Genomic DNA, 16,768 nt, shown 5'->3' with positions numbered 1-16,768 from the left:
ATTTCTGTTGTCTGGAAATCTCCTGTTTCCCCGTCTAGAACATCATCAGAATTTAGACTTGTCTGAACCACCTATTCTCTCCTTCGCAGCCTCCTCAGTCAACCACTGCAAACTCCTTGGTTGCTCCTCCCAAAATGCCTGCAGCCAGAAGATTCCTAAAGAGGACAAAAAGGCCAGATTGCTCCTGAGAGCTGCAGGGCAGGTGTGAGCCAGGGAGCAGAGCATAGCCAAGAGGTGAAGGGGAAGCTCGCCAGATTGCAACATCAAAGCAGCTCGCTCAGCTCCTCACATCCAAAGGGAGGTGTTGCATATTTGGTATGTTCCTCTCCGCACTTAAGTTCACTCAGCTCAATGAAAGCCTCTCTGGGACCAGTATCTGGATGTGGCAGAGGAAACAACTGCAGAACATTACCTCAGAGATGAGGGCCCACACCAGCCTCCGTGCCAGCATCACCGTGATGAATGCTGCCAGGTGGTAATCAATGAGGTGAAAATTCTAACAGAAGAAAAATGAAAGTTTCACCATGAGAAGGGACCAGTGAAACTTAAGTGACTTACCCAACATCCCAAGTGAAGCAGTGTCAGGACTGGGATCAGAACCCAGACTCCCTCACTCCAATAAATTAGAACCCAGACTCCCTCACTCCAGTCTTTAATCCAATAAACTATATTCCCCTCAGGCTTCATGACAAAAATCTTCCCACCACCACTAGCTTGATTTGAGAACTGTCAACTCCACTGGCCACAGCTCTGTAGTGAAGTTAACAATCGCTGCTCCTGGGAAGCTGCCAATACAGCTGTGAATAGGGCTCAGCCTGCTTGGGTGCCACTGACTAGAAAGAATGAAAAGGTTTGGCTTCTGACAGAGGCAGAGATGAGAGAACTACTGTAGATTTCACAGAGAAGGTCTAAGGCAGAACATTGTTTTTTTCCACAGAGAAGAATGGATCAGGCCTGTACTACAGCTGAATTTCACAAAAACAGCTGGACAGTTTCACTGCTGATACTGTATGAGTATTAAATCCAGTCAAAACCCCATGTGCAGTAATGGATAACAGGCCAGGTGTGAGGTGAGGATGTTTTTCTTCCTTGGAAGCATCGGGTATAAGTCACTATCCAAGGCAGGATGTCTGACTCAGCAGGGCAATGTTGGTGTTTAAAGCCTACATTAAACTTGGCAGAGTGGAAGCCAGCGGAGATGCAGCTGAGGGTTTGTCTCCTGCATCTATTCCTAACTCTGCAGCTCCTTTACTATGTGACTCTCATGGAAATTCCAGCTCCCGTCTTCAGCTGGTTTCTGCTGCAATTGGGCGAGTTCTACTAATAGAAGTTGCCACCCAAGGAGCCAGTTTAACAGAGCCGTTGCTCCATTCCAAAACCTAGGTGTGAACTAGAACTGGTAAATATCAGATCAACATTGTCATCTACAATTTTTACTAAGGAGCCTGGCAGGCAACAACAGGACTAAGTCTCTTCACCTGTGAAACTCTCCAGCTGTTTTTGTGAAATTCAGCTGTCACACAGGCTTCATCCACTCTTCTCTGTGGAAAAAATAATGTTCTGCCTTAGACCTTCTCTGTGAAATCTACAGTAGTTAGCTCATCTCTGCCCCTGTCAGAAGCCAAACCTTCTCATTCCTCACCTGTAACCCTTCTCATCCGCAAATGGGGATGCTACAGCCCTCCCAGGTTGGCAGACTGTGAGCCTTTTTTCACTGATTTATATCTAATGCTCGGCCATCCCCAGGTTGAAAGAACAGGTGAGGAGAAGATGAGACATAAGTTCTCTGAGGACCTCACTTCTCACCAGAGGGAAGCTCACCAGAGAGGTGCAGGAGGCAGGGTGGCTGTAGGGATACCACCAGACAGTCTTGTAGATGTTGATGTACTGAATAAAGAGGGCCACCAGCAGGTAGATGAAGAAGAGGAATTCGAAGAGAAGGCTCCCGTCCAGTGGCAGGTCAGGGATCCGGCAGTGACGCACAGGCTCTGGGGTGATCAGGGCTGTGATGGGAGGGGCTGAGAGGCTGATCGCACTACCATTCCTGAAACAGACAAGCCATTAAGTATAGCCTCAGCATCCTCTGCTGCCTCAAGTTGCCTCCCTGAGGTTCTGGGGTCATTACAGAAGGGTGCAGGGGCATGGGAGTGAGGAAAGCAGAACCCTGCTGACTAGAGTTTGCATCATTCATGCCTCTACCAGAGGGCAAGCAGACACTCCCTGCCTATTTTAACAATTGACGTCCTTCACTGGCTTCTTCCACAGACAGCGAGTTGTGCCTCTCAACTTCTCCAGAAGGTCAGCAATATTTTAATCGTTTGACAAAGGAGAACTGAGGCATAAAGAGGGCAAGTTACTTCCCCAAGCCCACAGGAGGGACCCCAGCTCTGTGCAGTTACCATTAGACCATTCTCTTAGTGTCTAGCTTCAGACTGTCAAGGTAAAAATCCCTGCTTCAGACACCAGAGACACCCGCTACCTCTCCAGTCTTTATCCCACAAACTGAGCGAGACAACAATTCCTCTCTCAGCTGGTTGTTTACCTACTGACAAAAACCTGGTTCCCAGGCTATTCCTGGTGACAGACCTGTGGTTACTGAGGGCTACCAGACACCTCCTCCTTCCCCAGTCTTGACTATGCAGTGGAGTCGGCTGACACAACATCCTAGGGCTGGAAGGAGACCTCCGGAGCTCGTTGAGCCTAGCCCCACAAATCATATAACCACATAACACACAGAGTCCAGCACATGTGAACGCTGGTAGACAAAACTGAAAGCTCCGCAGGCCAAAAAAAATCACATGACTGAAAAAGGGCAAGCAATGGCTCCTGCCAGCTCTAGGCAGCCACCATTGACAAAGCTCTCAGCACAGCTGCTGGTCTCTGAGGTGCCTGGGAAGATACCACCTGTCCCTGGCTAGCTGCACCAATGGAAAATATGTCTTGTAAAGGCCAAAGCTACCGCACAACTCAGTAAAATGGTTCCGTCCCCTCTGCACCATAAGACTGAGAAACGTTTCAGGAACTTCAGGGTTCTTGTGTGTGGTGAATGGTTTTCCCAGTACACTCTTTGCTATAAGAACTGAAATACAGTAGACCCCAGAGTTAAGTGGGGGTTATGTTCCTTGCAACCCCCACGTAACTCAAATTTCATGCAAGTCGAGGAAGACAGGAACCAGGCAGTAGCCTGGTTCCCCTCCCCTGGGCTTGCAGGAGATGAGAAACTGACCAGCCCACTAAGACTGGTCAGTTTCCTAGCTCACAGAGCGGTCAGGAGCAGGAACCAGGCAGCAGCAGTTCCTGTCTCCCTGCCACTTGCAGGACATGGGAAACTGATCGGCCATATGCTGGTCAATTTCCCAGGTCCCACAAGCAGGGGTGTGTAGGGGAGCTGGGAACCAAAGGGCAGCCGGGTTCCCATCTCACCACCACTGGTGGGAGCCAGGAAAATGACCAGTCTGGTTGTTTTCCTGGCTCCCCGGCACTCTGGGAGACAGGCACTGCTTCTCCCTGGCTTCCCCCAATGGCAGCGGCTGCGTGCCCACCTGACCTTCCCCAGCCGGGGCAGCCTGGTGGGCAGACAGCTGCAGAGTGGCTTTAAGTTACGCTTATCTCACGTTAATGCAAGTTAAGCGCAACTCGAAGTCATGCATTTTGAGGGTTTACCGTATGCTTCCATTTTCTTTCACAGCCCATCAGCGCTCCCTGTGGCCTTGGACAGCGGGGCGCCATCCCCCTTCCCAGTGTCACTGAACACTTCAATTACCAATGTCCCCAGAAAACCGGCAGCAGCTTGAACTGGAATTCCCAGACCCTGTGGCCTAGTGGCCACGACACTCTCCTAGAACACATTTCTGTTCTAGCTTTCTTCCCACCCGGCAGCCGGGGGGAGGAATCATGCTTGTACTCTGACACACTACAGGGTTTCCCCAGTGGCATCACAGAGAACAGAGTGGAATGGGCCAGTACTGCACAGTGCTAGGATTCACAGCACCCAATCTTGCTGCTGGGGAAAACAGACGAGAACTGTGCCTTCCTAGTCCCTCTCACTCTGTGCTTTCCAGCAATATGCGGGGGGGGGGATGCGACGCTTGCAAACCGGGTCACAATTCTCCCTTTGGGACACATTTTAAAAAGTAAAACAGAGGGGAGACATACAGGGAAATGAGTTGGGCAATGGTGGGGCCATGGGGACAATCTACGATTCCCCTTCACACTCCTTCTGAGAGTTAAGAATAAAACATGGGAGTGCTGGGTCCCAGTTTATGCTCTAACCATTAGAAACCACCCCCCCGCCCCCAGGGCCACAGAACAGAACTCAAGGTTCTGGTCTACCAATTTGCTGCTTCAGCCAGGAGGTAACACTGCTTCCCAGAATGGAACCCAGGATTCCTGACTTCCAGGCTTCTTCTCTAACCGTTAAATAACATGTCCTCACTGTGTAGCAGTGTGTCTGGATGGCCAAGCCGTTTTGTCCTTACCGGTTTCTCAGACCAGTGCCGTTGCCACAGCTCCCGCCAACCAAAGTCTGGAGAGAGGGCAAAGCTGAACGGCTTAGCTGCTGCCGACTGGGTCCCCTCCTTCCACCGGGCATGACCAGGAACCGATCCACCTCCAGTGCCCCCAGCAGGCTCTGCCCTGAGAACCAGACAACAATCCCAAAGCCTTCCCAGCTCTGCAGGAGAGAAAGTGAGGGGGAGGGGGAGAATAGTGGTATTAAGCTGAAAACTTCTAATGACCCATTTCACAGCTGACACCACAAACTCGTTTGGAAAGAATCCACTTTTATTTGCACTAAAACTTGTGGCAAACCTGGGACTCCCACCAATACCCCAGGGCCAATGACCCTTGAAAACAGTCTTAGATCCCTTGTCTGTCTGAATACCCAGGGTGGAACAGCTCTTACAGGTAAACATTAAGACATACCAGCGCTTGTGTCTTTGAAACGTGATAACATAAGTCAATGGTCAATGAACAGCATAACCCCCCATTGGTTAGGAAGCAAGTTACTACGGAAGGCAGAACCATGTGCTCTAGTTTAACAGCAAGTGCGACATGAACCTCTCTTTGCTTCAACATAAGGAACTGGGAGAGATGTGCTTCCCTCCATAAGATTTCTAAAACCATTTTACAGAAGTTGGTGGATAATGGGGCTCTATGTACACTGGACTTCAAATGGTGTCAGCTATTGACTAGTCTACAGCTAGTTTTAGCAAATCAACACCTTCCCCTACACTGGCAAAGAAAGCCATATGGCTGCCTTACTAGCAAGAGCCATATTTAAAGACATATTCTTATTAAAATGGTTGGGCTTTCAGAACATACAGGGTCACAAGGCATGATGTACATGCGTGTGCCTCAAGTGTACAGTCAGATAGGAAACAAACGTCCAATGCTATTAACCCCAGAGAGATGTGAAAGTCTTATAATCACTCTCTGCCCTTTACAGAAGAATGTTTTAATACATGTGTACTTGTTAATTGCTTTAAATGGAAAACAAGCATGTTTTTACTTCTTCAACAATTGATCCATAGAGATGGTGAAGCTCAGACAATTAATAGGACAAAGGTGGATTTTCCAGTGGTTAGCAATTCCACGAGTATTGTTTTTAGACTGTACCTCTTACTTGTCCTTGCAGGATTTTAGTGGGTGAGGGGATCTGATGGTTAACACAAATGTGAGTTGCAGCTGTAAACGGGAGTCTCTGTCCTGCAAGTCACTCCACGTTGGCCCACTTTCCAGGATCATGGTCTCAAAGGTGAAACCCAGGCTAAAAGTACACCTACCTCTTCATGCTTTTTTTCAGACACATGCATCTCCCAACAGCTTAGAGCAGGAACTGAGCCTGAATCAAAGCCTGGTCCCTGAACACGCCCCACTTCTAGGAAAGCCTGGATCTGGCTTTAAAATTTGCAGCTGGCCTCTATTTATAATGAAGTACATTATCACCTCCTTTCAAACCCTACAGCCCCGCAGCGTTCAATGCGTGTGCCGCATGTGGCGAACAGAGGACACCACAGTGTGGCAAGTCTGGCTCTGGAGCTGCAGGTGGCTCTTGGAACTTTAAATGCAGCTCCTCCTAGAGCCGCACCTGGGGAGTGCCGTCCACCTGCTCCACACATGCGCCCGACTGCTTGGCGCAAGACGCAGCAGCGGCAGTGGTGGCTCCGGCTGCTCTGGCAGCCCCAGCGGTGGTTGCCGCGACTACGGCTCTGGCCCGGAGGCAGCGGCTCTGGCCCTGGTGGCTCCAGTAGCGGCAGCCCCAGCAGCACTAGTGAGTCACCGGCATTGATTTAGAACGGGGCGGCTGGGGAGGGCATTTATTTAGAGGGGGGACTGGGAGTGCCTGGCTCGGCGGGAGCCTGGCTTTTGGAGAGGACATTTATTTAGAGCGGGGGAGCTGTGGCGAACATGGAAGGACAGCAACTGCAAGTGTGGAGATCTTTGAATTCCCATTGGGCATCGCTGCTACGGCTGCAGCTGGCAGAGATGCCAGGAAGTGTTCTGAGTGAGTCACCTCACCATCGTCATGGACATATCTTTCCTCCTTGACCACCTCCTCGACGAGCTTCCATTTTGAACTAAAATGTCTTATGCATGCTCTCCAGCCCAAAGCCAATTTTCATAAAGCTTTAACAAGACTGGTTGAGCTGCTTTTGAGGTGACTATTTTGCATATACCCCTGTCAATGTGACCTGTAAAAAAGGAGGAAAAATGGCTGATACAGACCCTGTTTTTTTGTTTTTGACCTGTTCTATGTTTGCATGGTGGCATATCAAATTTTGTCTGGTGCGGAAGAACCTCTGGAGCTTGGAGAATAAGAGAAATGGTCATATGGTGATAGCCAAGAAAGGCAAAATTGGACAATCTGGGATGCGAGGTAAAGTACTTTCTAAATTCACATTTCTTTATTTTGGTGGACTCTTTAAACCAATGCTTCTTAAACTTTTTGAGACCACAGACCACCAAACAATAATATTTTTATATGGAATGCCTACGAAAATTTTCTTTAACTTTTTTTTTTTGTCAGACTCCCCCCGCCCCCAAACAAACAAACAGCAACATATGGAGCAAAACCAAAATGAAGTTATGTAAAAGACAGTTACCTGTTCTGTAACTGGTGTTCTTCGAGATGTGTTGCTCAAGTCCATTACAATTTGGGTGCGCGCCGGGCGCATGCCCAGTTGCCGGAAGCTTTTTGCCCTAGCCGGTAGCCTTAGGGTCGGTGCGACGCCCCCTGGAGTGGCGCCCGTATGGCCACCCATATATGCACCGCCTGCCCCGCCCCCCGCTAAGTTCCTTCTTGCCGGCTACTCCGACAGTGGGGAAGGCGGGAGGGTTTTGGAATGGACAGGAGCAACACATCTCGAAGAACACCAGTTACAGAACAGGTAACGGTCTTTTCTTCTTCGAGTGATTGCTCATGTCCATTCCAATTTGGGTGAATGCAAGCCAGTGCCTAGGAGGCAGGGTTGGAGCCCCGAAAGGAGTGCAGGACAGCCCTGCCCACCGCGGCGTCTTCCCATGTGTGCTGCGTAATGCGCCGTGAACACGTGAAAGGAGGACCAAGTGGCCACCCTGCAGATGTCCTGGATAGGGACCTTGGCCAAGAACGCCGCAGAGGACGCCTGTGCCCTTGTGGAGTGAGCTCTGATTGGGGGAGGGGAAACCCCCACCAGCTTGTAACACTCTCTGATACAGGCCACCATCCTGGAGGAGATCCGCTGAGAGGAGACTGGATGCCCCTTCATCCTGTCTGCCAGTGCAACAGACAGCTGCTGCGACTTCTGGATGGGTTTGGTCCTGTCCGTATAGAAGGCCAGTGCCCTCCGGACATCCAAAGTGTGTAAGCTCTGCTCCCTAGGGGAGGCATTGGGCTTTGGGTGAAACACCGGTAAGATGATGTCTTGGTTAAAGTGGAAGGGAGAGACCACCCTAGGTAGAAACACTGAGTGGGGTCTCAACCTCACCTTATCTTTGTGGAACACCGTACAAAGTGGGTCCACCATCAGGGCCCTGAGTTCTGACACTCTTCTGGCTGAGAGAATGGCCACCAGGAATGCCACATTGTAGGTAAGGGACAACATAGAAGAGGAGGCGAGAGGTTCAAATGGGGGAGCCATCAGCTTAGACAAAACCAAATTAAGATCCCGTGTTGGCAGGGGGGCCCCGAACCTGTGGTTTTTCCCTTTCCATTCCCTTCATGAACCTTTTCACCACAGGGTCTGAGAAGACCGATGACCTCCTAGCCCCTGGGTGAAATGCCAACATGGCTGCCAGGTGCACCTGTAGGGAGGATACTGACAGCCCTGTATGGCTTAGGGCCAGCAAATAATCTAGGATAAAAGGTATTGGGGCCTCTCCCAGGGACAACCCCTTTTTGAGTGGCCCATAAGGTAAACCTTTTCCATTTGGCTACATACGTTACCCTCGTGGAGGGTTTCCTGCTGTTCAGCAATACTTCCCTGACCGGTTCGGAGCAGGCCAGCTCAACCGGTCTCAGCCATGGAGCCTCCATGCTGTGAGAAGCAGCGCCTGGAGACTGGGATGCCACAGTCTCCCCTCCTCCTAGGTCAGCAGGCCCGGGCACAGAGGGAGCGTCTCTGGGACGTGAGTGGACATCTCCAAGGGGGTCGAGTACCCGTGTTGCCGAGCCCAAGCTGAGGCCACCAGGATAACTGATGCTCTGTCCGACTGAATTTTCAACAGCGTTGGGTGAATGAGCGGTATCGGTGGGATGGCGTACAACAAGGGACCCGACCAACGAATGCTGAAGGCGTCTGCCAAAGAGCCTGGCCTTCAGTTCTGGTAAGAGCAGAACATCCTGGCGAAGAGGTCTACCTGGGGACGTCCCCACCTCTGGAAAATTGAACTCAGTACTTCGGTGTGTAATGACCACTCGTGGTCCATGAAGGACCTGCTGAGGCAATCCCCTAGCGAGTTGTGAGCCCCAGGCAGGTAGAACACCCACAGGAGAATCTGGTGCTGGATGCAGAAGTCCCAGAGCACAAGGGCCTCGAGACACAGGGGCAATGAGCGTCCCCCGCGCTTGTTTGTTTATGTAGTACATTGCCTTAGTATTGTCTGTGCTGACTGCAACACACTGCTCTTTCAGTTCGCTCTGAAACACTTTGCATGCCAGCCGAAATGCTCCGAGCTCTCGCACGTTTATGTGGAGCTCATTGTCGGACTTGCTACACAGACCCTGAGTCTGTCGGTCCCCAAAGTGTGCTCCCCAGCCCAGGTTCCAAGGCGTCTGTGACCAGGGAGAGGGAGGGTTGTGGGGGATTGAAGGGCACTCCCATGCAGACTGACTCGGCCCCTAGCCACCAGTGTGATGCCGTTAACGCTCTTGGGGGCACTGTCACAAACTTGTCTATATTGTCCCTGACAGTCCTGTATACTGAGACGAGCCACAGCTGGAAGGGGCGCATTTGTAACCTGGCATGCTGGACTACGAATGTGCATGCCACCATGTGTCCCAACAATCTGAGGCATCTCCTGACCATTGTGGTTGGCAACCTGATCAGGCCTTGGATGGAAGACACCATGGCTTGGACCCTGCTCTGGGGCAGAAAGGCCCTGGCTTGTTCTGCATCTCATCAGGTGCCCACAAACTCCATGACCTGAGTTGGGGCTAGCACAGACTTTGCCTCGTTCACTAGGAGGCCTAATATGTTGAACATTTCTCGTATCAGCTGTAGATGCTTCATCACCTGTTTCTGTGACCGACCCCTGATCAGCCAGTCGTCTAGGTAGGGGAACAGGTGCACTCCCTGCCTGCGTAAGAAGGCTGCCACTACTGACATGCATTTAGTAAAGACTCTTGGGGCCGAGGAGAGGCCGAATGGAAGGACTGTGAACTTGTAACGGTCCTTCCCTAGCACAACCCGGAGGAACCTCCTGTGAGGTGGACAGATTGCTATATGGAAATACACGTTCTGTGAGTCAAGAACAGCAAACCAGTCCCCTTGTTCCAGCATTGGGATAATTGTGACCAGGGATATCATACAAAACTATCTTTTTCACAAATTTGTTCAAATTTGTTCGTAGATCCAAGATTGGCTGTACTCCCCCTTTCGCTTTTGGGATTAGGAAATAACAGGAATAAAATCCCTGCCCCCGGAATTCCTGGGGAACTTCCTCTATAGGCTCCTTTTGTAGGGGGGCCCCCCACCCCCTGCCTGAGAACTGTCTCATGAGAGGGGTCCCTGAAGAGGGACAGGGTAAGGGAGGGGAAGGGGAGTAGGAAGAAAATTGCAGAGGACTTACTGGTCCAACGTTATGCTGCACCCATGCATGGTAGAATGGGGATAGGCAGGATGAAAATAAATACTGAGCTGGAACTGTGGGGGTGGCCGGTGTGTCGCTCCCGACCGCCCCATCAAAACTAGTGTTTAAACCCTGGTTGGGGCTTCTGGTGGCTGGTCCTGTGTCTGGTGGCCTGGACGTCTCCTATTACGGTGGCCCCTTCTCTTGTTCCAATCCCGTTGTTGTTGTGGGAATTGTCTGAACTGGGGCCTAGGGGAAAAGCGTCTTCTCTGGGTCACCGGTGTATAGAGACCCAGCGAGCGTAGGGTGGTCCACGAGTTCTTCATACTATGAAGCCTCTTGTCATTTTTTTCTGAAAATAGGGAGGGGCCCTCAAAGGGGAGGTCCTGAATGGACTGCTGCACCTCCTGTGAGAGTCCCAAGACCTGAAGCCATGCCCACCTTCTCATGGCTATACCCGAGGCCATGACCTTGGTGGCTGCATCTAGGGCAGCCTGCAGTGCTGCTCTAGATAAGGCTCTCTGCTCCTCCACCACGGCCATAAATTCCAACTTGGTCTCTGGCGGGAGCAGCTCAGCGAAACAGTCCGTGGAGCTGGCTGTATTGTACATGTATCTGCTAACCATGGCTTGCTGGCTATCAATTCTCAACTGGAGGCCACCTGTAGAATAAGCCTTCCTACCATACAGGTCTAATTGTTTGGCATCTTTGTTTTTAGGGGAGGGCCCCTGGACCCCCTGCCTCTCACTGTTGTTCACAGCATACACAACAAGGGAGTCAGGCGGAGGATGAGTGAACAAGTTATTCATTTTGCTGGACTGGGACAAAATACCGGCACTCATTTTTCCTAGCCGTGGGCAAGGCTAAGGCCAGGGTCTGCCACACTGTCTTGGCAATTGTCTTTATAAAATGGGCAGTGCCACCCCGGTCGGTCCAGACGTTGAGAGAATGTTTGTAACAGGGTCTATTTCATCCTTGACCTCTTCCGCCTGCACCCCCAGACTCTAGGCGACCCTCCTCAACAGCTGCTGGTACACTCCTCCATCCTCCAGTACTGGGGATGCAGAGGATCCAGCCACTGCCTCATGTGGGGAGGATGAGGATGAGGGCATCAGGCCGTCCAAGTCCACCGGTGCGGGGGATTCCGGCACGTCCATTCGAGTCCCCAGCACCGTGGTTTGCGGTGCCGTGCTCGGTGTCTGGGGGGAAGGACTCCCTAGTGGTCTCTGGTACGGTGCCAAGAACACAGGGCCACTCCGCACCTGGGACAGCACCGGTTCTGTCGCTGCCGTCGCCCACTGCACCACAGGCCCCTGTGCCTGCAGGGCTGGTGCCCACGCTTGGGTCGTCGCTGACTGCACAGGTGCCGACGACTCCCCCTGCTCTCTTGGCAGGGCTCCCAAAGCAGCGGTCAATGCCGATCTCGACACCTGAGGGTGCTGGGCGCCCCCTAGTAGGGAGTCCCACATCCCGCCCCTGTCCCTCATGGAGCACCCATGGAGTCCAGAAGGGCCATTGGGGGGCACATGGGGGGGGGCCTTTGCCACTCCCCCTCTGAAGGGCGTCGGGAGCAGTGTCGATGCCCCCTTCATCAAGATGACCTCGTACTTTCACTCCGAGCTGAGCTGGAGTAAAACAAGTCCAACTCCGACGACTATGGCAGTGCCGAGGGTCCCGTAGCGCCCACCAGTTCTTACGCGCTCTGCACAGTCTGTGCGGCACTGAGACGACCGCTTGCAGGGGTCTCCCCAGCGTCAGGAACTGGGCTGAGGTCCCTAGAGCCTGTTCAGGCACCTGAAACTGGGGCGATGAAGGCTCCCGGTGTGGCATCTGCAGCGGCATTGTAATTTGCAGGAGGCCTTGTGCAGCACTAAAGGCCTCCGGCGTCGAGGGCAGTCTGGGAGAACGCGGGCTCCCGCCTCACGCTGGAGTTGATGCCTGCACTTCATGACCCCCGTCATGGTGTGAGCTGGCGGACTCCCCTGAAGTTTGCCTTTGCCTCCTTCTCTCTTGGGATCAACCCCGGTCCCATCTTCCCTTTTTGTGAGGCACCGGGGACTGGCTCTTATGAAGCCGGGAGGCGCTAGGTGCCGAGTCCTGCTCTCGGCGCCAGGAACTTTCCGATGGCACCAATGGTGCCGAAGCACTCTGCATCGACAATGCGGCGCACTGCGTTCCCACCAGGGAAATGTCTAGGCGCAAGGCTGATTCCGTTAGTAGAACCTTCAGCCGTTGAGCTCTACCTTTTAAAGTCCTGGGCTTGAAGGCCTTGCAAGTAGAGCAGTGCTCCTGGAGGTGTGTCTCACCGAGGCAACTCGGGCAAGCCCTATGCGGGTCGCTTTTGGGCATTCATTTGCCACATTTTGAACAGGTTTTAAATCCTGGGGAGCCAGACATCCCCTGACGCCGAGGCGGGTTAAAGACCCACCTCGGCTCACTAGGTGCTAAGGGCTACGAAAGATAAATAACTAAAACAAAGGCTACCAGTGAATGCTCAACAATGAGGGGGCTCCAGCAACCGACAGCGCAGCAAGAAGGAACTGAGCAGGGGGCGGGGCGGGCAGTGCATATATGGGCAGCCGTACGGTCACCACTCCAGGGGGCACTGCACTGATCCTAGGGCTACCGGGTAGGGCAAAAAGCTTCCGGCAACTGGGCATGCGCCCAACTCGGAATGCACATGAGCAATCACTGGAAGAAGAATCAGGTGGTCTAGCAATGAACTAGTAACACTGTATCTGGTTTTACTAACAGAAAATATAGATGATCAGTGTATACTTCCAACCACTTGCAGCACACCTGCAAGCTGTTCACAGAACACAGTTTAAGAAACATTGGTTTAAACCCTTTTTTTCTTGTTAATAGCAAGTGAACTGCTGTGACCAATTAACACGGTACAGAATGCCTTTGCCTTTTCAATTCACGCATGAAAACTCACATGAGTTGCCTTACACCTTCTAGACATTCTCCAGCAAAATTAGGGAAGGCTAGACATGATGTTTCTGATATTTTAAGGTAAAACCCAAGCAGAACAAAACCACAGCTCTTTATTCCCTAACCTACTGTAGGTAATGAAGGAAAACAGGGTGCAAGCTAGTTTTCTTAAAGTCATTTGAAGGTCCACCTTAAAAAAAAAAGAAAAGGATTTGTGTTTTTTTTTTTTTAAAGTCACTAATGATTTTTAGACTTCAGACTTGTCATGGATTTAGCGGCCAGTGGCGGACTTGAGCTTGTGATACATTCAGTGAGGCGATTCACTAAGACAAGAGTTTTGTGCCACATAGGGGCCATCCTATTTGCCACGTTCAGTAAGGAGCATCCATACAGTAACAAATCAGCATGTGTCCTACACAGGGGACAATATTAGCTGTGGAGCTCACTTGAAGCACCCTGAGATGTCTTCACACTGTGAAAGAGGGATGGAAGCAGGGGTCCCGACAATTTTTTCCACCCACAAGCACAATTAATTTACCTAGGTGCACCCAGGCACCTGCGGATGTTCATCTGCAATAGAAACCCATGCCGGCGGCTGTGGGCGCTCTGCTAATCAGCTGGGTGGCACCTGAATCTCTCCTGAGCCACCGCCCAGGTGCTCGGCTTACAGGGAACGCTGGATGGAAGGTTCTAAAACATCAGAGGACTGTTTTAAGCAAAACGAGACTCTTAAATGATTTACCTAATTCTCCCTAAAGGAAGAGCCAGCCCAGCAGGGCCTGGCAGGTGGGTGGGGCCCAAGGCGGAACGCTGACAGTGGGGCCCCACCAGTAGATGGTGGATGCTAGCGTCCATTGGAGGGCAGGACCCAAGACAACAGCCTTGTTCTAAGGCCAGGCCTGACAAAAGGAATGCCTTATCAGAGAAGGTATAATTGCACGGGTTTATAATTTAATCTATAGGCCAGGTACTAGCTGGGAAACTCTTGAGCCAGACCTGTCACACCAGCTCCAAAAAGGAAAGTTAACAGGCGCTGGCTGAAGCTACCCAACCCCTAATTGGTAATGGGAAGAAGCTGCTGGCCTCATTAACCAGGGGAGTTCATAAGGCAGGCAGGGGGAGGGAAGAAGGAGGAGCAGGAGCCATCAAGGAATGGGGTGTCTTGCCTCGGCTAACTAGAAACACTAGCGGTCCCCGAGACGGCAGGCTTAAAGTTTTGCATGTAAGGTGCTGGGAGCTGTCGGATTCAGTAACAAAGCACACTGACTGCAATACAGAAGAGATCTCACCCTGTGGGCACAGAAATGGTAGAAACCTGAGGGATCCACTTTGGCCATGTTGCACTTGGGGGCTCATCTGGAAATGGAGCCAGGAGAAGTCGTTGGCAACTTAGAGATGGAGGAGACCCTACCATGGCTGGTCAAACACCAGGAGCAGATGCAGTAGGCCCTGCAAAACGTTCAGCAGTCACAAGAGGCAGGCTGAGAGACGGGCCTTACTGCCTGGCAAGCAGAGCAACAGAGCCTGCAGAGTTTATATGGGAGCAGAGTGGCATTCAGCAGCAGCTCCAGCAAAAAGTGGTGAGTCCCCCAGGAGGGGATGGCACCTGGCTGCTGGGATGAGGGCTCTGTAAAATGAGCTTGACAGATGAACCAGATGCCATGACCCCCTTCAAATAAACTTGTGCCTGCCCTACAACTCCTTTATTGGTCAGAACATCCACTGTGAGAAATGGTGGTCTCCCCCATGAAATCACTGTGTTATGGGGTCAGCATGCAGAAGACCAGATTTCCTGGTGGGAGACCAGATTTCACAGTCCATAACACATTTTGCATGTTTGTGAATTTTGTAGGGGCTTACTTATGAGGAAGATTAACTAGAGCTGGCTGAGACAACCCATCCACTAACTGGTTGAATCTCTCTAGTCCAGCACCCTCAGGATCTGACTGGCAAACAACAAATTTGCCAGACCACAGGAGGTCAGCATTGTCTAGCAGCATCACCAACACTTCCACTGCTTACTGGGCTCTCAGACAACATTTAGGGGTAAACTGCAGCTAAATAACAGCAGAGAATACCGAGAGCCAGGACTGGCAGCTGTAAACAAACTTTATGGTACCATGGGAACTTGGCTACACCCATGAAAAATGGTCTTCTGGCTAACTAAAATGATGCCAGATTACGGATGTTGTCGGACAAGAGTGTGTCGAACTGGAGAGGTTCAACATGTAGCCAGGGGACTACCTAAAGCTGGCACAAAGTACAGGTGGGGGGAGAGGAAAGGGGGGAGCTAAAGGAGTCCTGGGCTTTTCTCCTCTGCTAGCTCTAAAAACTAGCACACACTGGGACTGCAGGTTTGAAACTCTATATGCAAGGTGGTGGGAACTCTCACATTAAATAAAAAGCACGCTGATTGGAGCACAGAAGACCTCTCTAGCTGATTTGTGGGCACAGGAGGTACAGAAACTCAAGAGGTCCTCTTTGGCCCTGTTACAGGGACACTTAAAAAAAGTCATTTCCTACTTTACTCTCAGCCTGCTCAATAATTCATCCAAAGAATTCAAGTTCTAATTTGTGTCTAGCAATTTATGGAGTTTATTTACTTATTGCCTTGCACACTGAAAGCAAAGATGCTACTTTCACCTTTGGGTTTTAGGCCTTAGCACACTTGCTGGAGGGTTTCCACTATGAAATAAGAGTGTATATAAAATCTCTTTCCAATCAAATTAAACATTCTCCTCAAAAGGTTTTCAGAGTCACTTTTCTTACCCCTACACTTGCAGGGCTAAATTGTCACCGCCCTTGTTTAAGATTTATGGTGATACAACTCTAACTTCAGTGGAATCAGTCTCAAATTTTCCTAGTGTAAATAATAGTAAAACTTGCACACCACCCACTTCTCCTAAACAAACACAAAAGGACCAGATTCACTCCTGGTTTAACCCCAAGGAAGTCAATGCAGCTGCATTAGGAATTAATTTGGATCAATGCCCCCTACATTTTCTGGCCTTAAACCCAGTGATCCTTTAACAAAAATAGTATTTTTAATTAAAACAAAAAAGCAGCCCAGTAGCACTTTAAAGACTAACACAATATGTTTTTAATTATTTATTTCATTTAAGGTGTGGTCAGACTGAAAAGAGACTGCATGGCTACTCTTAATCTCATATTTGAACGCACCAAACCCAGCTGTATCTAGCTACTTGATTAAGAGACAAAAATAAGTCTGCTTTATTGGTTACTTCTGCAGTGCCAGCACAGCTATTGGAGAGTGTGCCGGAGTCTGTTGTGGCTTGTGCACTACCAGCAGAGCTATTTCTCAGAAACGCTCCAAATGCACAGCCAAAACTTCCTTTCAATGGCAACTCTAACCTGCAAGGCAAAACTGTGGATTGCACTAGTGGCAGAGTTTGTCAAGCACCATCTCTGTTGCAAGTGGTGATGAGCCAGCTGAAAATTGCCCAGCTCCACCCTCAGATCCCAGTGAAGTCTGCAGGGCTGGCAGTAAAGAGGAAAACACTCTTATACTTGTAAATGGAGTAATTTGATCTGGAGTCCTCAAGAA

General features: G+C 50.8%; 1 protein-coding gene across 1 annotated transcript in view; it reads right to left on the bottom strand.

Annotated features, from left to right (window-relative positions):
- TMEM39A (transmembrane protein 39A) overlaps nucleotides 1-16,768 on the bottom strand; it is a 40,003-nt gene that overhangs the window by 5,886 nt on the left and 17,349 nt on the right. Inside the window, exons 2-4 of the mRNA XM_074983565.1 lie at nucleotides 4,479-4,672; nucleotides 1,822-2,044; nucleotides 413-496 (exon numbers count right to left, since the gene is read on the bottom strand). Of these exons, the coding sequence (XP_074839666.1) occupies nucleotides 413-496; nucleotides 1,822-2,044; nucleotides 4,479-4,591 (420 nt within the window). The 5' untranslated portion in view covers nucleotides 4,592-4,672. The remainder of the gene's footprint in view (nucleotides 1-412; nucleotides 497-1,821; nucleotides 2,045-4,478; nucleotides 4,673-16,768) is intronic.

This window comes from Carettochelys insculpta, chromosome 1 (assembly GCF_033958435.1).
Source record: "Carettochelys insculpta isolate YL-2023 chromosome 1, ASM3395843v1, whole genome shotgun sequence".
NCBI classification, from domain to species: Eukaryota; Metazoa; Chordata; order Testudines; family Carettochelyidae; genus Carettochelys; species Carettochelys insculpta.
The sequence above is the reverse complement of the archived record's forward strand: the minus strand, read 5'-3'. Positions and strand labels throughout refer to the sequence as shown.